Consider the following 23605-nt stretch of genomic DNA (forward strand, 5'->3'; position numbering starts at 1 on the left):
CTCCACCATAACTACTGTTTTGTGTTTGTTGTCTCCCAGGCTTTGTCTGCACGCACACAGGCTTTCTCTCAGGAACTCTTTAATAACCACTTTTTTCCCAACACAAAGAAATGGTAGTGTTTGAGGTGGTGGATATCCTAACTGCCCTGATTTTATCACTACACATTGTATACATGTAACGAAGTATCACTCTGCACCCTGTAAATACATAGAATTATTACGTGTCAACTAAACATAAAAGGAAAAACATAAAATATATCCCCCCCTCCAAATAACTACTTTTTTAAATGCAGTGCTCCTTAATCTATGAGCAGTGAAACGAACCTTCATCTAAACCATAAAGTGCAGCCATCATAACAGAGACTGGCTTTCCTTCCTACGTGTCTAAGGCGGGAAGAAGACACCGTGTCAAGCCTTGTGAGCTAGAAGAATCAAACAAGCTCCGAACATTTTACACTGAAGTTTGTAACATCCTGCAGAAACTCCTCTGAATGGCTCTTTCCAACCATCCCTAAGCACTCCTCCTAGGAGAAGGGGGCGAGGCCAGGCCAAAGAAGAGAGATAAACCCCAGAGAACAGTAAAGTAAGCCCCGCAGGGCCAGCCCCAGTGCGGGTCAGTGGAGGCAGAAGACTTAGAAGCTGAGCACACGTTCAAATCCCGAGTCCCTGAGCAAACTGCTTAATCACTGCATCTTAATACTCCTCTTCCGTAAAACAGGAGTAACAATACCCCAGAGTTAAAGATCAAAGTCAGACTGGGGCACCTTGTGCTATACATAGTAGTTGTCTTATTATTTTAGTACCTTGTAGAACAATTTTACTCTAAAAATTTCTTACCTTTAAAAATTCACCTATCAACCAGCCACTCTTAGATCTATCAGTTTTCATTTAGAGTTTATTCTATTGCTTACCAAATGCACAATTTTCCAAGTTGTTAGCAGGACATTTTGTCTTGGGCTAATGTTTTTGATTAGTCTGCCATACTCTGTCCCCCTTGACTACTTTACTTTTTCTCATCCTATTTCTGTCCAAACACATCAAACAGCTGTTTGGGTGAGCAGAATTGACTAATTCCTCTTGTGTCATCTACCAATCCAACACATATGAATATGTGTACAACCAAATGTATTAGGCATGGCTTTTTTTAAAGATGGGGTGCACACACACCCATACCATCCTTCTTCTGGTCAACACTGACTGTCACCATCTTTTCCTATTCCCTAGGTCAAAAAACTGACAGGCCAAGCAACATGGCTCATGCCTGTAATCCTAACACTTTGGGAGGCCGAGGTAGGAGAGTGGCTTGAGCCCAGGAGTTTGAGACCAGCCTGGGCAACAAAGCAAGACCCCAATCCTACAAAAAAAAAAAAAAAAAAAAAAAAAAAGAAAGAAAGAAAGAAATTAGCCAGGCACGGTGGCATACATCTATAGTCCTAGCTAACTGGGAGGCTGAGGCAGGAGGATCACATCAGCCCAGGAGCTGGAGGTTGCAGTGAGCTATGATGACACCACCGCACTGTAGCCCAAGCAACAGAGCAAGAGCCTATCTCAAAAAAACAAAACAACAACAAAAAAAACCTGACAAATGGAAGTCTTAAGTCAGGCAAGATTACTGCAACACTGCACAGCCATGCTTTCTACACACCAGTGTCTCAACACATGGGTTGAGCAAGAGCAATCTGAATCGCAGGAAGTTCCTAAGGTTCAAGATTAACAGCTACCACTTCCAATCCCATGTAAATTCCATTCTCTCTGCCAGTCACCAGGGGACCTGTGAGAATGCAAGGCTCAGGGCTGTGTGAGATCTGTGGGCATCCTGCTTTCATAGTACCTTTGCCCTTAGCAGGAGACATTCTCAACACATATCAAGTAGCAAGTACCACCTGCATACTTACATAGCTAGGGACAAGAAGATTCTGTTTTGAGGCTTGCTGGCCATGAATTTGGAGTCCAGCCCTTTCATTAAGCTGATCTGAGAAAAAAAAAAAAAAAAAAAGCTACAAGCCAGGGACGGTATCTTAACACCTATAATCCTAGTGAGGCTGAGGCAGGAGGATCACTTGAGGGCAGGTGTTCGAGACTAGCCTTGGCAGCATAGCAAGACCCCATCTCTTAAAAAAACTAAAATAAAATAAAATAATTTTTTTAAATTAGCTGGGCATGGTGGCACATGCCTATAGTTCCAGCTTCTCAGGAGGATCACCTGAGCCCAGCAGTTCGGGGCAGTACTGATGTCTGGGCAACAGAGCAAGACCCCTATCTCTGAAAAAAAAAGCTATAACCTTCCCCATTTCTACAACACTTATAATAGGCTGAGGAGACCCAGGGAGGAATAAGGAAAATAATAAGGGCCATAACCAAACTCAGCCAGCCTCAGGGAACACAAGGTATTTACAAAGCAAGGTAACAAAGGAGATTCACTTCTAGACTAGGAAACCCAAGTAGGCAGTCTACACATAGATACTCTGTTCAAATGAGGATCACTTGTAAACTCTGAAAGACAAATGGTACCCACATATATTCTAAGACTCATTCTTATTTATCATTATCAGAAATCAGCATTTCACCTTAAACAAGGAGTGAACTATTATCAGGTACTCTGGAAAAAAAAAAAAAAAAGCTGTTCATTTTATAGAATCAAACACCAGGTAAGCGACTGAATTAATCTGTCCAGCCAAAAACATTTGAAAACAGTTCTGTTTGAAAAATGCAAAGGCATTAGCCAAATAATCCACAAAACACACCTTTCTTCAGGTTTTCTAAAGTCTCCTCTTTGTCGTAATATCTTATTTTTTTCTCTGTATTTGGAGCCCCTAATTCTTTGTATTGACAGAATTGGTTTCTCTGTCAAAACATTTAGAAACCAGTATATCATACTGCCTATTGACCAGAAGTATGAGCCTTTTTATACGCCTATAGATACAGCGAGTGAACTAAAATGATGCTGCCACCTTCACATTATAACTGATGTGGCCGTAAGCACTACGAGAGCAGGGATCTTGTCTAGTTCGCCACTGTCTCCTCAGTGCTTAGCATAAAATGCTTAGTGTATATTAGGCACCCAATAAATGCACATGCTGAATGAATGACATGAATTACAGAGAAGATCACCAGCTGGAGGATACATAATATCAATTTTAACAAACTTGTTTAATCAAAAATATAAGGTAGTGAGTAATCCTAACATTTATTACTATTTTCTGAAAACAGAAACAGAATTAAGTGATGAATCTTTTTAAGTGTCACACTGTTTACTCATCTTTCTCTTTATACCTCTTTTGTGCTGCCTCTTCACCTTCCAGGGTACCATGCAGGTGTATTTCACTCTATGGCTACACCTCAGAATCAATCAACCTCAATCCTAAAATTGAGGCAAAGATTAAATGGCATAATGTGGAATGAGCAATGGCTGTGTAAGAAATAAATAATGTAAGAGTTCAGATACTGTTTTGTGTTATGTTCTTATTTCTCTACTTTCAAGTATGAAACTCCCCTCCCACACATTTTCTCTTCACCATCCATTCTTAATTTCTCTCCTTCATCCCTATTCTCTGCAAAAAAGGTCTTCTTTCTTTAGATTTTTTTTTTTTTTTAAGAGACAGGGTGTCACTCTGTCGCCCAGGCTGGAGTGCAGTGGCCTGAGATTTTCTTTCCACATTACTTGTGATTTTGTGAAATATGTATTTGGTCTTGCTTCTGTTTCTTGGCAGACAATTCCTAAAATCCTTGGAAACTCCAAAGTGGTATCTTTTTGTATGCTAATGAGTTACCTGATGGCTGCAGCTCCTAGGTAGCTTCAGGATGGGGCTGATTGCAGAAAAGATCAAGGCATGATTAGGGGGTCAGGACTTCCAGCCCACCCCCAACCTCGGGAGAAGGGAGAGGGGCTGAAGGTTAAGTTGATCACCACATGGCCAATGGCTTAATCAATTATGCCTACATAATAAAGCCTCCATAAAAACCCAAAAGGACTGGGCTCAGAGAGCTTCCAGACAGCTGAGCACTAGTTTCTGGAAGGTGAAACTAGGAGGTCCTGTCATCTGGTATTCATTGGTATCCTCTGTAATGTCCTTTACAATAAAAGCCAGTGAACATGTTTCCCTGAGTTCTGTGAGCCACTCTATCAAATTGAACTTAAGGAGGGGGTCTTGGGAACCCCAATTTACAGCTGGCTGGTCAGAAGCACAGGTAAAACAACCTGGGGCTTGCTACTGGCGTCAGCATAGGGGCAGTTTTGGGGACCAAATCCTCACCCTATGGGATCTGATACTACCTCCAGGGAGACAGTGTAAGAAATGAATTAGAGGCCAGCCAACTAGTACTTGATGAAGAACTAACTGCTGCTTGGTGGTGGGGGTAACCCACACACATCTGCTGTGTTTACTGTTGAGTGAGAGTATAGGAGAAACTGATTTTTATTTTTCTTCCTATATCCTCAGACTTGTACTATAATCCTAAGTACTCAAATGCTTCTCTTAAAACTTTCAAAAGCTAAACACTTTTATTCACCTACTCACCTACCATGGAAAGACTTCCAAAAAGTTTTTTTTTAAGAGACAGGTCTCTGTCACCCAGGCTGGAATGTGGGTACAGTCATCACAGCTCTCTGCAGCCTCAAACTCCTAGGCTCAGCTTCCCAAGTAACTGGACTATAGGCACCCACCACTATGCCTGCAAAAAGGATTTTTAATCTCTAAGTCAAAACTAGATACAAAGAGAGGTGTGCATGTTAATTAGCTCAATTTAGACAATCCACAATACATACACATTTTAAAGCATCATGCTGAATATGATAGATAATATAATTTTCATCAATTTAAGAAAAATTAAAGGGAAAAAAAAACTGGATACAAAAACTTGATCCAACAAGAGCAAAGTGTCCTAGAAAAGCTCACATCTAAAGATGAGGACTCCACAGAGTGGTAGAGGACCTAAAGAACATTCTGGACTATCTCGGTTTGTTTATTGATATATTACTAATTAGACACTAACAACACAAGAAGTGCAGTCTGGTATAGTGAGAAGAGTACCCAGCCAGGTCCTGGTTCCAATGGCAGCTGTCACTAGCAACTTCCTCCCTGTGTGTGCCTCCACAACTCTAAAGCCAAAAGGAAAGCAGCACCTGCCTCACAGAGTCCTGGATGAAAGAATTAAATCATGCAATGTGTATAGAGCATTTAGCACTGAGCCTAGCATGCAATAAGGACTCAATAAATATCAGCCACTATTATCACTGTCAACAAGCCCATCTCCGAAGGCAGCTTGTAAGAACTGACCTAGACAACACCCGTGAAGACCCCAGCACCCCATGCCTGGTACAGGACCGGCACTCAACGCTTACCATTTCTCAATAGCTCTGGTCATCTATGGCAATTCTAGTAGAATTAAAGCTTATGTTACTTTAAAAATTCTTGGGGATTGTACAAATAAACAATGGAACAACTCTACAACAATGGAGAGTGGAAATACAAAAAAAAAAAAGGAAATAAGCACTGTTTTATTAACATTTATTCCATTATAAGTAATTTTAATCTAGTCATTTAAACAAGTTCCCAAAAGACATCTAATCTTTTTTTTTTTGTAATGACTATTAGGAACTAATTAAAGCAAATTCCTTCTAAAAATCTTCTGTAACTCAGCCTTCTTTTATGCAAATACACCACCCCCTAATTAGCACAAAATAATGAGGTTTTACTTCATTCTGAACAGTGACCTTACACTGAGTAGAAAGTCTTGCCCCTCCTCAGAATCACTAGGCCCGGCAGGCAGGCAGGCAGGCAGGCAGGCAGTCAGGCAGGCAGGCAGTCAGGCAGTCAGGCAGTCAGCCTCCCCACTGCTCGCCCCGAGGTGCCAAGCGAGTCACTGCTCTGGGGCTTCACTCTGTGCAGGGCTGACTGGGTGTCTCTGAGACTTGAATAAAAGTCTGCCTTCCCAGAGGATTATAATCAAACTGAGAAGCCCATGAACACCAATTCTCACAGCCAAGTGGAATAGGGGAGTCAAAGAAAGCAGGAAAGGCTTCATACAAGAGGCAAACTATGAGCAGAATTTTAGAGGCAAAGGACACTGAGGAAAGAGAAGCACTCCAAACAGGCAGGAATGGAAGGGAGACAGCAAGCTAAGCAGGCACAAGCTGGTTGTTTTGCTGTAGTAAGTTTCACAGAGAAAAACTACATGATGGAGGATTCCCTCAGTGGGTATGAATTTGATGTAGTGGGAAGGGCCTTCCTGCTGCTGCTATGTGGATCTGATAAGGTAGGAGAGACCCCACTAGAATGCTCTAAACGAGGAAGATCATTGTTAATATCAAATTAAATATCATTCATGGCCAGGCACGGTGGCTCGCACCTGTAATCCCAGCACTTTAGGAGGCCAGGATAGGAGGATAACTTGAGGCCTAGAGTTTGACACCAACCTGGGCAACATAACAAGACCCTGTTCCTACAAAAAATTAAAAAATTAGTCTGCCACAGTGGCATACGCCTATAATCCCGGCTACTCATGCGGCTGAGGTGGAAGGATCGCTAAAGTTCAGGAGTGGCAGCCTGGGCGACAAGAGTGAGATCCTTTCTCTATTAAAATAAAAATAAAAAAAAAAGAATCATTTATCATACAAAACACAGTATATGACAGTATAACAGAAAAAGAATAAAATCCAAATCCTAGCCTTTAGTATAAATATAACTGCTGTGTTGAGGGCTATAAGACAATTTGGTTTATTAAACCCAAATTTATGGTTGAATTATGGGATAAATATTCATGTTACAGAGGGATATAGCCAGGGGGACTTTTTTAGATGGAAACCTGCCTAATAAGTACACTTAAATATTTAAACACCATGAACTACAAAGTTTGAAGAGAAGGAAACCAAGGTATAGCATTAGATGAAACCAACTGAAATAAAACTATGGAACCTTAGAAATTATAATGTAAATAAGGGGGTAAATATCTGATTTATAGAAATGCATTTTATATAATTTTAAGAATAATTCTACCTAGAAAACGTAAAATCTACTTTGCATGATAATTGACTATCAAAATTTTAGCATTTTATTGTAAGCTATTGTTCCTTTAAAAAAATTTTTTTAGTATTTTATTTTTTTCATTCCCTAATATACTTCATGGTCACGCTGCATCAGGTATCAAAAAAAATCTTGCTTCATTGAATGTCTGTTATTTATCTTCTATTTAAAGAACCCCAGACAGTCCTGACTGAAAGTTCTTTGTCACACTGAATCCTAAACCATCTTGGAAACGCTGCCAGCCTATTTTTATTTGGTGCACTTACAAGTAACAGGGAAGTGCCACACCCCAGACAGCTAAGACAACTGTAAGTTTCTCGGACTAGTCTGTGTGCTGCCTCTGTCAGCCCCAAAGGGTGGACACAAGGGTGGGACAGAAAGTGGCTGTAAGCAGTAGCTGGTAAGCAGCAACACAAAGTCAGGAGAAAGGGGGCAACTGCGTGTTCTGGACATGAAAGCAGACCTAGAGTCAGTGTACAAGATATGGAAGTATATGGGCTATTTGAGAGCCAAAAAGAAAAAATAAATACATTAAGTCCAAAAAGAACACCATAAAATTAGAGATAAATCAGAAATCACTGAAAGGCACAATATGATGGATAATCACAACCTGAAAAACAACTTGAATATTATTCATCACTAGACTATATTAATAAAGAGTATATAGATAAAACAGTGATGTCTATGCTAAGAATATGTGTGCTGCTTTTAAAATTTTAAGACTCCACCAACACTCAAGCTCTTGAAGGAAAATCTGATATGATCAAAATTACAAATACATATGTCTTTTAACCCCTAATTCCATTTCTAGGAATCTGTTCTATAGATTTACTTATACACATTAACTGTACAGGGCTATTCTTTAAAGCACTGTTTGTGAGAAGACAAGATTGAAAATAACCTAAATGTCCATTGGTGGGGAGAGGATTAAATCAATTATGGCACGTTTCATACAAAGTAATACTAGGCAACTATAAAAAGATAGTAAGTTATGCGATGATATGTATAGTATGCTACCTCAGTTAAGAAGAAAAAGGCAGGAAGGGGGAAGAGGGAGCTAAGAAGAGACAATAGTATCTGCCTGTACACAGATAAAGACACCCTGGAAGAAAGCACAAACTATTCCACGGGCGGGGCGGGAGGGCGGGGGACCGGACTAGGTAGAGGGAGGCCCTCTCTCTACAGCTTTTGTCCTGATTTTTTGAGACATGTGAACTACTAGTTTAAGTAATTAAAGAAAGTGATTTTTTAAAAAGGCAGCCCATGACCCCCTCCCAGGAGTGTCCTGGACAAGGTGATTTAACTACAGCACCAGGTGCTAACACCTGGAATGGTTCCAGGTGCTCCACTTTCCAGCTGGAGTGTTTACAGTTTGAGGATAAAATCTGAAATGGGTTCAATATTAGTTTAAAGTATTTTTAGTGTTCAAATAAGCTTAGAGGGCTGGACAAGAAAAGGCAATTTAAAGAACTTTGCAAAAGTAGTATTTTTTCCGAAAGGAATGTGACAATCTACATACAACATTTTGTACCCAATGTAGTAATACAATAAATGTTGCTCACGTACAGAAATCTGACATTATTTCAAAATACTCAAACAGTTGCTGTTAGGTCTTGTAGATTTCACCAAATCAATGCAGAAACCTCTAATGTAAGATTATGTTTAAAATGGAGCTTGTAAGAAGTAATGATGGGACATTACACCAAAACACAATCCTCTCCCCCACCTTTTTTTGAGACAGGGCTTCATTCTGTTGCCCAGGCTGGAGTACAATGGCATCACCCTAGCTCACAGCAACCTCAAACTCCTGGACTCAAGCAATCCTTCTGCTTGGCCCAGTGAGTAGCTGGGACTAAGGCAGAAGACCCCACACCCAGTTAATTTTTTAAAAATTTTTTGTAGAGATGAGATGTCACTATTGCCCAGGCTGGTCAAAACTCCTCACCTCAAGCAATCCTCATGCCTAGGTATCCTAAAGTGTTAGGATCACAGGCATAACCACCATGCCCAGAACATTTTCTTATCTCTGGATGGTACCTCTTAGGTAATTTGTACTTTATTCAACTAATTCTTGCTAGGAGTCTAAAGATTTTGCAACAGGAATTAACCAAAACTATTTCTTACTCTATAGCAAACAGATTCTTCTAATCCTAAATACAAAAAAACCCAAAAAAACCCATAAATGTATACCCCCCAAAAAGATGTTTTCCTTTGGATTTGCTTTGTTTTTAACTACCTTTTCATAATAAAAATAATACAGTTATGGTTTCTGGTTAAAAAAAGAAAGAAGAAGAAAAGCATTCAGAAGAATTAAAAATGAAAAGTAGAGAGCCCTCAAAACATCCCCAGCTCCTCAGCCTCTGAGAAACAATTTCTAAAGACTTTCTTCTAAAAATGCCCCATATACACATTAGCATATATCTTTTCACTCCTAAAAAAGATCTAATTATCACTTTTGCTCTCCATCCTGACTTTTTAGTTTAATGATGCTCAATCTTATCTTCCCCTCTTTTTTTTTTTTTTTTTTTGAGACAGAGTCTCACTTTGTTGCCCAGGCTAGAGTGAGTGCCGTGGCATCAGTCTAGCTCACAGCAACCTCAATCTCCTGGGCTCAGCGATCCTACTGCTTCAGCCTCCCGAGTAGCTGGGACTACAGGCATGTGCCACCATGCCCGGCTAATTTTTTGTATATATATATTTTTAGTTGGTCAATTAATTTCTTTCTATTTTTGGTAGAGACAGGGTCTCGCTCAGGCTGGTTTCGAACTCCTGACCTTGAGCAATCCGCCCGCCTCAGCCTCCCAGAGTGCTAGGATTACAGGCATGAGCCACCGCACCTAGCTTATCTTCCCCTCTTAACTACCTATCAGGCTCCTTCTCCCAGATCTGTAATGGCAGGGAACTCAACTACCCTTCTGATGAAGCCTCGCTGATTTGACCCTTTCTTTTCTAACGGGACTTTTGGGTGATACTCAGTGTTTTACAATCTCTAGGATAATTAACTAAATTAAAGGTCTAGGGCAGAGGTCCTCAAACTTTTTAAACAGGGGGCCTGTTCACTGCCTCTCAGACCATTGGAGGGCCATTGGAGAGTGCGGTGAACATTCCACACATGCGCACTGTGGGCCCGGGACGAGTTGGCTGCTAAGCAGGACAGGCAGTGGGGCAAAAACACCCGGCGGGCCGGATAAAAGTCCTCGGCAGGCCGCACGTGGCCCACGGGCTGTGGTTTGAGGACCCCTGGTCTAGAGTTAATATGAATGTGCTTAGAAGTCCTACAAGCAAAAAACTAATTTTTACTTTATATGATTGGTGTCAAAGTAGTTTTTTTTTTTTTTTTTGAGACAGAGTCTCGCTTTGTTGCCCAGGCTAGAGTGAATGCCGTGGCATCAGCCTAGCTCACAGCAACCTCAAACTCCTGGGCTCAAGCGATCCTCCTGCCTCAGCCTCCCGAGTAGCTGGGACTACAGGCATGCGCCACCATGCCCGGCTAATTTTTTTCTGTATATATTAGTTGGCCAATTAATTTCTTTCTATTTATAGTAGAGACGGGGTCTCGCTCTTGCTCAGGTTGGTTTCGAACTCCTGAACTCAAACGATCCGCCCGGCTCGGCCTCCCAGAGAGCTAGGATTACAGGCGTGAGCCACCGCGCCCGGCCTCAAAGTAGGTTTTTAACCTGTAGGTATTTGTTTATCAACTAATAAGGTGGGTAAAAAAAACCAAGGTTTTAAAAATCTTTTCTAGGAACTGAGAAACTTTTATAAAACAGAACTTTGGTGTGAGCTGGCTACACGACATGTGTTTTGGTAACAGTAACAAAACCTCTAGTATTCTTTGAGATGACGTGAAATTTTTTAAAAACTTCAATTCTTCCTATTCATATAATGTAGTGAAAACACTGAAATCATTCTGTGTTATTTATCTAAGTGTAGCACCAAACGTTACCTACCATTAAAAAAAGAGGATTTTGAGAATGAAACCTGCACTTCTAATATTAATAATTTCAACCACTCTAAGATATTTATCAGTCCAAAGTGCATTTATAGGGGAATACCTTGTACAATGAGCTACTTAGGGTAAAAAACTATGCATAGTACATCTCTAGAATGATACCTAAGAAACGGCAAACACCGGCTGTCTATGGGGAGGGGAACAACCAGTGACTTCAGAAACAGATAAGACGAATGTTTTTCATCAAATATTCTTTTCACTTGTTGGAATTTTGAATCACATGATTACATTACCTAGTCAAAATAATTTTTAAAAAACCTTTTAAAGAAAATTATCTTAAGAAAGAACACTAGTTCTGATTCCTAAGTTGATTTTCACAGGGCCCTTTTCCCTCCAAAAATGGGGCTTGAGGAGAGGAAGGCAATTGTCAACTCTCCGCAAATTTGAGCTTCAATGGAAAAATACAACTTGGAAAGAGCTGATCTAGACTTCTGGGAAACAAATCACAAGAACGTCCCCCAATTACCATGCACCTGATGTGTTTCTCAAAACTTTGTTTTTAAGCCCTGAAAGGATGACCCAGACTCCTTGGTCTGACATTCAAGGCTCTCAGTGACCTTGCCTCACCTTCAGATTCCCAAGCTGACCCCTCACTCACCCTGCAATGAGCAACAGTGTCCATCCTCTGACATGTCTCCCTAACCATCAAGCATGAAGCATCTGGCTCTTTCAGACACTGATCTCAGTTTGGAATGACACAGGCATGGGTGGGGGGCTGCTGGACGCCCACCCGTAACATGCAGAATTTCGACAGGAGCAGCTTCTGCCATCACTGCTATCACCAGAGCCTAGCGGAGTGCCCCACACATTATATACATTTAAATATTTGAATTAAAAAAATGAAATGGTAGAGTTGAAACTGGAGCCCAGGCCCAAAAAACACCCCCAGAGCAGGACCACACCATTAGCCTCCACCCTCTCAGAAGCAAAACCATGACGCCTTCCTAAATTTTGATAGCCCAGTGAATATAAACCAAAAACAAAACTGTTTTTGCAAAAATTGCTACATGATCAAGAGTTTATACCTCTAGAGTCTAGCCCTTCACATTTGTTATTCATGCTGTTCCATATACCTGGAATAGTTTCACCTGCCAGCTCCTATCCATCTTCAGGTATCAGTGCTGATGTTGCTACCCCCAGGTGGCCTTCCAAGACCCTTCAGAACAGGCTCAGTGCCTGTCCGGTGCCCCAGTCAATGCACAGTACCTCCCCTTCAAGGTCATACACCACTGCAGTTACCTGCTCGGGATCCCATGAAGGCAGAGGCTGGGCGTGTCATGTCCCTACTAGATCACCAGGGCCTACACTACAGTGTAAATGAGCGAGTAATCCTGAACAGAGTGACCTAAGCCATGGATATTTTTGAGAGATCACCTTTAAAAGATGGTCTTTTTAAAGAGTCTTAGGTAATAAATATCTTAAACTCTAAACAGGGTACGTAAATGTGCTTAGAGCTGTGCAGTCTGATACACTAGCTGCTAGCCACAAGTGGCTATTTACATTTGCTTAATTAAAATTAAATAAAATTTAAAATTTAGTTCCTGAGTCACACTAATCACACCTCAAGTACTCAATCACCACTCATGGCTCATGGCCCCAGTACTGTGTGGTGTAGAGAGAGAGAGAGATCCATTATCACAGAAAAGACTACGAGAAAGCACTGACCCAGAGATTACCACAAGAACACAGGCATCTCACACAAAGGAAATGTCCAAACCCACTGTCTTACTGTTGGGGAAAAAAATCAGTTTTCCCTTAAACTTTTAGCGTCTCAGAAAGTCATCAGCAAAAGCTAAAACACTGAGCCAGGCGCAGTGGCTCATGCCTGTAATCCTAGCACACTGGGAGGCTGAGCGGGAGGATTGCTAGAGGTCAGGAGTTCAAAACCAGCCTGAGCAAGAGCGAGACCCCGTCTCTACTATAAATAGAAAGAAATTAATTGGCCAATTAATATATATAGAAAAAATTAGCTGGGCATGGTGGCGCATGCCTGTAGTTCCAGCTACTTGGGAGGCTGAGGCAGAAGGATCATCTGACCCCAGGAGATTGAGGTTGCTGTGAGCTAGGCTGACGCCACGGCACTCACTCTAGCCTGGGCAACAAAGCAAGACTCTGTCTCAAAAAAAAAAAAAAAAAAGCTAAAACACTGGATTCTCTCTCAATCATTAAAATGATTCCCTTAGAGATTTTTCAAGAGAAGTTCAACTCTGGGCAGGATGTGCTCTTCAAACAAAAAACTATTCTTTCAAGATCAGCCTGAGCAAGAGCAAGACTGCATCTTTACAAAAAATAGAAAAGATTAGCTGGACATAGTGGTGCACACCTGTAGTCCCAGCTACTTCGGAGCTGAGGCAGGAGGATCGCTTGAGCCCAGGAGTTTGAGGCTGCAGCTGAGCTGTGATAATGCCACTGCAATCTAGCCCAGACAAAAGAGTGAGACCCTGTTCCACGTCCCACTCCACCCTACTCCCGACCAAAAAAAAAAAAGATTCCAACAGTAGTAGATGGTTAACCAAAATGACAAAACCTATCAATATTTTGTCTTTTTATTATTTTCAATAAAGATTATTTACTAAATATGTAAATAAAGTTTAATGTAAAGATACCCACAAATTAGGGGAAAAAATTCTTTGTCCACTATGGGATAAGTTTTACTAGTAAAACACATAAATCGCCATAACTAAACTATCTAGGAGAAAGGAAGAACAGTAACTTCCATTGAAAGAATTTCCTATTATAGAATCTTAAGGAAGAGAAAATTCTCCCAGTACAGCACAGAGCTGAGTCCATCCCTTTCAAGATCAATGGCAGCTGATCCAAGGAGGAAACGAAGTTTCACTGGAATTTCTTTCAATCAAGCAACCTGACTAAACTGGACCGTGATCCCAAGGCTATCTTCTCCCCTAACTCTGTTTTCTAAAAAAAAAAAAATAAAACCTATGTTTGTAATTTCTCTGTACTCACTTTTCACTTTTCTCTAACTCCTAACTTAAATGACGCCCTTGTTCTCAAACAGTAACTAGAAGCACAGTTCTACTGAGAGTTCAATTTTCCAATAAAGAACAGCTGAAGTGCAAAGACTAAGTAAAGTGAGTCAAACTATTACCCATTTTGTAAGACGCCTGAATTTTAGCTCTTAATTCATTCTTTTACAAACTGGTTCCGAAGCTGCACCAGACCTGGTACCAGAAGGGAAACAGGCAGTGCAGCAGGTTCCCATTTACTCAGTGAGAAGCTCCCATGGGCCTGGTTCTGGGTCAGGCCACATCATACCAATCCTCACTAGCCTGAGAGCTGGGTGATGTCTATACCTTCCCATACAATTAAACAATAGCTGCCCAACCTGCTGTATGCCAGGCGCCACAGCAGACTAATACACCAAGCTAATCAATGTGGGCAGAAATGGAATATTGTAGGGAAAGAAATCCCTTTTACTAATTTTTTTTTTAACTGAGTTTTATTTTTAGAGACAGCAGTCTCTCTCTGTTGCCCAGGCTAGAGAGCAGGGGCCATTCATAGGCACATTCACAGTGCACTGTGGCCTCGAACTCCTGCCTTGCTATTCCCACCTCAGCCTTAAACATAACCAGGACCTGCACTTGGCTAAAAATCCCTTCTGAAGATCAAACACACGTACACACAAACATGTCCTGTCCCTCAAAGCTCAAATGCAAAGTCACTAGCCCAAGTCACAGAGCTGACGAGCTGGGAGCAGGGTTCAGTGTCCACTCTGAGCTAAAGCCAGGGCTCCCTCCTTAGTACCACGCTGCCGGCCTCCAGTATAAAAAGCTCTGACATTTCCTTCAACTCTGAGTCATAGTTAGAAGGTTCTACTTTTAATCAGGTGACAAATACTCAAAATATTTTAATCCAAAGGAATTGGGTCAAGCTCTTATAGTCCATAATTGTCAAAGCAAACCCTAATTATTTTGACAGATTTCTATAGCTTCTGAGTGTCACCACTGAGCTTGCAATCAAATACCAAAATCTGGTTAAATGTTGTACATGCCTACTCTACAAGTTGCCATAAAGAATGGTAGCTTATTTTTCTTTGTATTCCACTGTCTATTCTAACAATAAAGTTAAAACATGTATACCTAGTAGTTTTGATATGAAAAATATAAACTATCTGGGGGAAGAGAATTTTCTGAATTATAAAAAGAATTTGTTGTATAATATAATTGTACAACCCCATTAAATAGCTCATCTTCTCTGATTATAGATTATTAAAATTCAAAAGTTGGATTTAGGTACAACTGTAAGAAATACCTACTGTATACAGTAAGGTATAAGCATATTAGAAAGAGTGGCAAATTAAGAGATTTCCAAACAGTAGTAGACAGGACACCTAGAAATGGGAAAAGCCAGACTTAGTCAAGTGGAATTATTTCCAACATTAGATTTTACTATTCTTAGCAATGGTTCCAACTAAACATTCTTTTGATTAATGGAAATGAAACACGGAGGAAAATGTCACACGGGATAATATCGAAGTATTTCTTAAGGGTAAGTTTAAAAAAGAAGTTAACTTTTAGACACTGATCTCAAAAATAGCCTTGTTTCCTAAATTTAGAACCAGAAAACACCCTAAAGGCAGTTTTTTAAAGACAGCAAAAGTCATTATCTATACTTTCTAAGAACTTTTAAAAAAAAAACAAAAAGGGGGTCACTCTTGCTCACTTCCACACCTTTCACACACACTCTCTGTGCACCCTCACTCAAATCTCTTCACGTCAAAGGTGGAACCTGACCTCGCCAGAGTGAGTCCACAGGACACTGCGTGTGGCTCTACTGCAGCACTCCTGTCAGGGGATGGCAGCCCCCAGAGAAAGGTGGGACGTGCAAAAGCCCCTGACAAGTACTCGTGCAATGGCTTACATTTGTATATCAATGACTCACTGCAATGTGATAATTTCCCTAAAGGCTAAGCTTACCAACCACCGAATTGGGAAGGCTGGCATCCTTTCCCCAGTGAAAGCAGGAGCTGCAGACAGCCACAGCAGACCTGATAAGCCCGTGAGAAGTGGCAGACATCCCAAGGAGGGGTGCAGTGGGAGGAAAAGACCTCAGATTGGGCTGAAGGGAACTCCAGGCATGTGGGCTGAAAACCAAAGAGCATGGCCAGGAGTTTGAGAGCTTACTAAAGACTGGAGACAACCACAACTGAGATGCAATCCACCAGCCTGTGATGACACCACAGGAGACAAGAAGCACCATGTCACATCCAGGTGCTTCTCCCAGCAACCCAGAGGCATGGAAAACTTGCAGGCTTCCCCAGGCTGGCTCAACAAGAGAACCCACCAAGCTACTACCGGGAGACCAAGGCCCCCTTGCCTGCCTCAGAGCCTGCCCAGTGCTGCCCCCAACTCAGGCATCCAGCCCTGGGCTTCTGCACACAGGACATTCAGGAAACAACGGGAATAAACGAAGCCCTCCTCAGATTGCCTTTTCTGACTCAGGCATTTTACACTTGACTGCATTTTGTATCCTTTCCTCAAGTTTTGCCTCTAAGTCTTATCTCGTCAAGACAGTTCTAAGCTACTCAAAGACATCCATCAGAATCCTTTGTACACTGCTACTCTTTAACAGGTACCTCAAAGTGAATTATAATATACACAGTAAAGAAACAGAATCCTATACTTATTTGCTGCTTAAACAGTCCATGGAATATGCTTCAAAACTATCAAGAATTTTCAGGATGTGTGATTACCACTTAACTTTCGTAATTTTAAAATGTCATGGTCATCATTTTCCTATTTTAAAAAATACAATCCAAAATGGAGGCAGAATCAATGGTATTGATTACAGAATTCCTGGCTATCTGTCTGCTGAGAGGCTACATTGCAACAGATGTGCCTCCACACGGGCCTCCGTGGATATGAGCACATGGCTATTGTCCCTTGCAGGACTACTGAGAAACAGGTCTCAGCACAATCAGACTAGCACTCCCAGGAAGCCCCACAACTATGAGGCACACCCACTTTCTCTGGTGACTCCAGGGCCAGTTCCTGTTCACTGAGCATTTACTCCAGACCAGGCGCTTCTACACTCCGGCGCAGGCTACCAAGACGGAACTGTTATTTCCTCTACTTCACAGACGAGGACACGGAGGCTCAGAGAGCTGATGTAATATGCCCCAAACGCCCTCTGGCCCGAGCACTCCTAAGGCCAGCCAGGCCAGTCGCTGGGTGAGAGCACACACGCACAGAGCTCAGGAACAGGGAAACAGAACAGACCCGAAGACTGGCGGCAATCAGCTTAAACGTAAAACTTATAAGAAGAATATGAGAACTTTGAAGGGCAAATACTTCATATTCTTCTACAGATTCCCTCGAGCATTTCCTGAGTGTCTGCTCTGTCAGGCGCTGCCCCAGCGGGGAAGACAGCTGTGGAAAAGCTCTCCAAGTCCTCCGGAGCCGCTATCGTCTGGCTGCCCGGGAAGGAGGGACACCAAGGGCCTGAGGTGATGGAAGATGGAAGAGGTAATGGAAATGCTACCTGGGCCACTGGAGTAATCGAAGAGTAACATAGCAAAAGGACAAAGAAAAACTTAGTGAGGTGACCTCGCTTTCCATTAAACTCACCTGATTTTAAGCACATAAAACTGTTAAGCAGAACAAAAAAGACAGAGGGAGAGTCTTAAAAGGCGCTGATGTGCTCCGAGAGTCCCATGCTGCTCACTTGGGCTTCACTTTGTGGGGCTCAGAAAACCTGTGCTGCTGCTGGTTTCCTTAAAGCCTCCACAGCCGGCCCAGACTGGGGCGGCCCAGTGTTCCCAAAGTGTGCTCCCAATAGGTGCTCCAAGCATTAAGTGCCACATTACATCAGGCTCACCAAACTGCGGCCCACGGGCCAAATGCCCGAATGCCAGTTTTTGTAACTAAAGTTTTCCTGGAACACAGCCATGCCCACCCGTTTGCTACTGTCTATGGCTCCTTTCTGGTAACATGGCAGCGTTGAGTAGCTGCAACAAGAGACCATATGGCCCACAAAGCCAAATATGTACTCTCTGGCCCTTTGCAGAAAAAGGTTGTAGACCTATGTATTCCATTAAAAAGGGTTCTAGGGTCAATTAGGCTTGGGAATGGTGCAAACTAGTCTTCTCTCGAAGACTCACAGGGCCCATCAGCACACTAAAGCTCCAGGAATGCCTGAAGTTATGTCCAACCTCACTAAAGCACAGAATCTTTTTTGAGAAACACCTCTTGTTGTGCCCACTAGTTTCTTGGAATATATGCGAAGTGCTCACTTGAGTGAAATAAAGAAGTGGTGCCCTCACTAATGTGACCCAAGAACTAAACTGGCAAGCTTACCTAATTAATCTTCAAAAACTCACAATAAGGTACACTTTGTCTTAAGGTAAGACATACTTTGGCAAAAATCATTTTTTAAAACTATTTTGTTTTCAAATACATGAAGTAAAAATACAGAGTCAGCACTTATGGAGCCCCAAGTAATCACATACTTTGTCACACGATTACAATGCATATCTTAGAAGCTGTAAAAAACACAGCCTAACAATCTAAGCATCCACTTCCAACTGTAGGATTAAGCCGCGTCCCCTTATAAGTCATTTTCAATTATGTCTAAGAATTACAGAATCAAATCTGAATGTTACAGAGGAGTGATTTTCCATATTCAACTTGCCACTGAGGCAGCCCCTGGTGTGACTCGTAGTCACCCACCTTCATCCCTGAACTTCAGGTGGAGCCACCATTCTCACCTCTCTCACAGTTATTCAAAAGTCCCTACTTTTACAAGTCATGATAAGCCCTAGCCCCAGAAGTCTCTATGAAAACTTCTACTGCTATTTAGCTAGAACTTAGTGATGAGGTAAGCTCACTGGACATCCCCGGAGGTAAACAGGAACGTGACCCCACACACTTTAGACTGAAGATAACACCAGAACCAGAGGGAAAGGGGGAGCCCTGGCCATGGTAGGACGAACACACCATAGATGGTTACAAACTTTCCACTAGCTGGAGTGATGCCACTGAAACCTGCCAAGCATGGCAGGCTCCTGGGTCCCCAATTCAAGCAAATTCAATGTTTACAGATGTAGGTTTACAAAATAAATGTATACAACTATTTACTCTAACAATCTAGGTTGGTATTTGTTTTGACCCTTGATGTTAGTCTCTCAAGTCAACTTGTTCCTCACCTAGAAAATAGCAATAATATATTATCTTCTCTTCACAGGATGTTATGAGGATCAAACTGACATGATGGGAAGAAAAGAACTGATATGTAAAGTACCACACACACATAAAAGATTATCATTTGGTTGTAAAAGGTATTTTGGTTGGTACCAGTATTCACCACAAGCTTTCTTTAAATATGCTTCTCTACTGCATTTAAAGGGATTCTCTTTATAAAATATATCACAACTGCTTAGGGCCACTTACACAGCACAGGATGAAATATACCTATGTTTGATTTTCAGAATGCAGTTTTTAAGAACTTTTTAATAAATAGTCTGTTATGTGCAAATGTTGCCATAAAGCTAATTGAAAAAAAAAAGTCTACTGCTTGCCTAGATATTTATTTCTCTTATACTTTTAAATCATAAATCTCTGCTGTTCAAAGACACTAATATGATGTTTTAATTTGGACATATTAAATAAAGAAGTTTCCAAAACACACAACTAACTACATACTGGTAACACAAAGTCCCCACTTCTTATAAAGGGTGCCAAGTAAAGGAAGACTACAACTGTGAGAAAGTGTTTAGGGCTTCAACCTAATACAAGAAAATGCTACTTCACCAACATCTGATGCCATCAAATTCTGTGCCACTCCAGAGCACTGTTTATTGGGGTGAAAAGTACTGTTTCTTCCCTCTTCCTCTCATTACACTCCTTTGGGGCACATTCCCTATTTCTGCATCATCTCTGCACATTCTTCCCAGCCTTCAGCAACTTCCACTTGTCATCAGTGGCAATGACAATTATCACTGTGAGACTGCTGCCTGACCTTCTGGAGTTCTATATACACATAAACGCTCCTCTTAATGGACTGCAAGCACCCTGCAGGGAGCACCCTGGCTCATAAGCTCCGATGTCAGGGATGCTCTTCTCTAGTTCACTGCTACCCTCCACAGACACCAATGGCCCCAGAGGCCAGTCTCCACAGTCCAAGTTGCTGATTCTGATTCTCAGGCTGCCAATGCCACCACCTTCTCCTCCTCTGAACCCCTCAGCTCTTCCGAGTCACAGAGGTTGCTTCCCTCAAATTTAATCACATGCACAGAGCACACGCCTTCTTCCGCCTGCCCCAATTTTCTCCTGGGAGCCTCAGACACACTCCCCCCCCCCACTAAAATAGGGTTGATTCCCTCAAGAATGTTATTCTCAGGTCTCTCTGTCCCATCTAACTAAAGCCTCCACTCCTTTGAATGTATTTAATGTAAATACTTTAGTCATTTTTGAGATCTCTGTCCATCTCATTACTCGGTACCTTAGACTAGCAGTTACTCCAGACAAGGTTGTTCCTTGTTTGATGTGCTTGATAACAATTCCTTTCTTGGTCCCTCACACTAACAGACTCTTTCACGATAATGTGATGGGCATGAATATGTAACTGAGGACCCAACTTAAGTATGATCATGATTTTATTCTTTGGATTATCTAAATCAGAGCCATTAAAAACTGACTTTTTTATCCCACATTTGGACAAAAAAAGAGCCTCTCTGTGCCTTACAATGGACAAAATTGGGAAGGAAAGGAAACAAGTGGTTAAGTGTGGAAAATCCTTTCTGATAAACTTTGCTGTGATTAGCAGCACATTAAAGTAAATATCTAAACACCCAATAACAGAAATTACCCCAAAATGCCATCCTTTTAGCTCCATCTTGGAAACAGCTGGATGTATATAGCAGGACAAGTGTTTTTGTCTTTTATTATTAATTTGCCCTGCCTTTTAAGACAAAATCTACAATAACTTCATTTAAGAACAGTGCAGTTGCAAAGCCATTTAAGTTACCAGTTTCAGGGGAGAAGCGTCAAAGCTGAACTTGCCTTCTATGACCTACTCTCATACATTGGCAAGATTAACAAAGCAATGGAAATCTTTTTGCATCAAAAGGGCATTTAAACTATAGCTGTTTCCAAATTTCTCACTTCAATATGCTAACTTTACAAAATTAATGTCAAACTCAATTTTTTATCTGTTAAAAAGAAAACCATTAGTGACTTTTATATACCATGAGACTCATTTACTCCTCCCTACTGTTGAATAAATTTTAGCTAGACAAGAAATCTTACAATTGATTTTTTTAATCCCTTCTCTCATTTGTACATTAGCTAATATTAAATTAAAAGCTACTTTTCATAACTGGATTCCAGGAATTATATTACAAATGAAGCCACAAAATTCAAGGTTTGTTTCAAAAGTAGAAATAGATTCTGAATACACTAGTGGTCCAACACAGAAATATTTCCACAAGTGGAGCAGCTGCGTCTAGTGCAAATCTGAAGGCAGCAATGTAATTCAATTTGGATCCATTCATTAGGAACATTTTCAGATGCTGCTACTACAAAACTGTACTGGAGAAATGCAAGCTGCGCTAGAGACCTAGTTGTTCCCAACAGCACACAAATTTTTACTGCAAAGGAGAGCTCTGAAAGAGAAAATACAACTAGCTTAAGTTACCCTGAACCAGCCCAGAAAAACTGAGAATTACTGAATGAATAGAAAAATAAAAAACATTCTTTTAGGCACCTGATATGATTACCTAAGAAAGTTTCCAGGGAAGCTGTTAAATGAAAAAAAAAAAAAAAAAAAGATTTATTCAGTGTTTAGCTAATTTTTTTTTAATTGGAATTCCTACATCCCTTGACATAATTTTTGTGTACATCTACACTGTAAAAGCAACACAAGCTCAAACGGAGACTGCAACCCAAATGAATTCAAAAATCTGCTGTTTAACTTTCTTTTAAAGTTATAGATGTAAATGAAACACATCACAGCAACTTTAATGACATCTTACTAACGAAGTTTCGGGTTTTGAAAAATGGAATGACTAGTTGACCAAAAAAAAAAAAAGAGTTTTCAAAATAACTTCTAAGCACCTTTCCAAGGAACACATTCCCAAAAACTTCTCAGTCATAACTCGCAAGCTGGCGGCTACTATACTATCCTCCCTCCAACTGCAGCGCTGAGAATAGGGTGACAATCCCGAAACACATCGAGTTACCTTCCGCCGCAAATCTTGCTTTCCCTAACCATCAAAGGGACCCTCCGCTGTCATTCCTCTAGACGGCCACGCGTTTGTCGACACACAGCAGTAAATGGATGCGTAGGGCATTACCAAACAAAATCCACACGCTCCACTTTACTTTTCCCTGTCTCGGAGTGCCGTTCGGTTTCCACGCGAGGAGGGCATCAACTCCGGGGAAGCCGAGCGCACCCGAGCATGTGCTGCCCCACTCGGGCCCAGTGACAGTCCTGCGACAAACTTCCAGCCCGCCGGCGGGGGTCGAGAAGAAGGGGCTGCGGGCCCGCTCCGCACGCCGCTCCCGAGCTCGGGTCTCGGCGACCGCGACCCCCGGGCGCCCGGGCACTCCCCCTCCGGGGGCCGGCCAGCCCGCCCCGGCCCCGGCCTCCCCGCGCCCCGCCGGCCCCTCCTCACCTGTGCTGTCATTCGCCGAGAAGCCGGGCGAGCTGAGTTTGGCTCGTTTGGGGTTGGGCGGACCGTCCAGCAAGTTCTCGGCCATTTTCACCTGCTCGCGAAAACAGCCCCGAGCGCGGGCGGCGGGCCGGCGAGGGCCCGGCCGGCTGCGAGGCAGAGCAGCGAGCGCGGGCCGCGAGCGAGCGGGCGGGCGGGCGCCGAGGGAGAGGGAGGGCGCAGGCCGGGTGGGGGAGGCGGCGGCCAAATCTCAGCCACAGCAACAGCGCCCCGCAGCGCTCACCGCCCGCCCCCGGCCGCCGCCGCCGCCGCCGGCCGCGGCCCCCTCATCCCCTGCCCGCCTCCCGAGCGCGACACTCCGCGGCGGGGGCGCCCCGGCGGCCTGGCCGCCCCCCCGGGCCCGGCTGGCAGCGACGGCGCCCGGCCGGGCGGCTCAGGCAGTCCCCGGGAACATGGTGCCGCCGCCGCCGCCGCCTCGCTCCCCCCCCGCGCCCCACTTAATGAATTCGCTCGCGGCCCGACGACGAGAGGGCTCCGGGCTCCGCTCCCCGCCCGCGGCCCGCCGCCGCCGCCGCCGTGAGGAAAAACAATGCGCCGAGCGGGGTCGCCGCCGCCGCCGCCGCGGCCCCCCCACCCCCCGTTCCGCCGCCGCCGCCGCCGCCGCCGCTGCCGCCGCCGCCGCCGCCGGGCTCCGGGAGGCCGAGCCGAGAGGCGAGCGGGGCCGCCGGGGCGGGCGCCGAGGGCCGGGCGGAGCGGGCCGGCCGGGCGGAGCGGGGTGCGCGGGCGGTTGTGGGGCCCGGGACCGGAGGGGCCGAGTAGATCGCGCTCGAAGCCCCGGTCGGGTCCGCGACAAGATGGCGGCTGTTGATTCCTCAATTAAAAAAAAAAGAAAGTTTTTTTTCTTCTCTTTCCAGAGCCTGAACGGGGAGGGGGAGGGGGCGGGGC

At 43.1% G+C, this 23605-nt stretch overlaps 1 protein-coding gene across 4 annotated transcripts in view; it reads right to left on the reverse strand.

Moving 5' to 3' along the window:
* CREBBP (CREB binding lysine acetyltransferase) overlaps positions 1–22938 on the reverse strand; it is a 136969-nt gene extending 114031 nt beyond the window's left edge. Inside the window, exon 1 of one of the 4 annotated variants that reach the window (XM_075995030.1) lies at positions 22664–22938. In XM_075995030.1, coding sequence (XP_075851145.1) covers positions 22664–22748 — 85 coding nt within the window. In that variant the 5' untranslated portion in view covers positions 22749–22938. The remainder of the gene's footprint in view (positions 1–22663) is intronic. The other 3 variants (XM_012743675.2, XM_075995029.1, XM_012743674.3) reach the window with 3 other exon arrangements.
* Positions 22939–23605: the final 667 nt, after the last annotated feature.

This window comes from Microcebus murinus, chromosome 19 (genome assembly GCF_040939455.1).
Source record: "Microcebus murinus isolate Inina chromosome 19, M.murinus_Inina_mat1.0, whole genome shotgun sequence".
Classification (NCBI taxonomy): Eukaryota; Metazoa; Chordata; class Mammalia; order Primates; family Cheirogaleidae; genus Microcebus; species Microcebus murinus.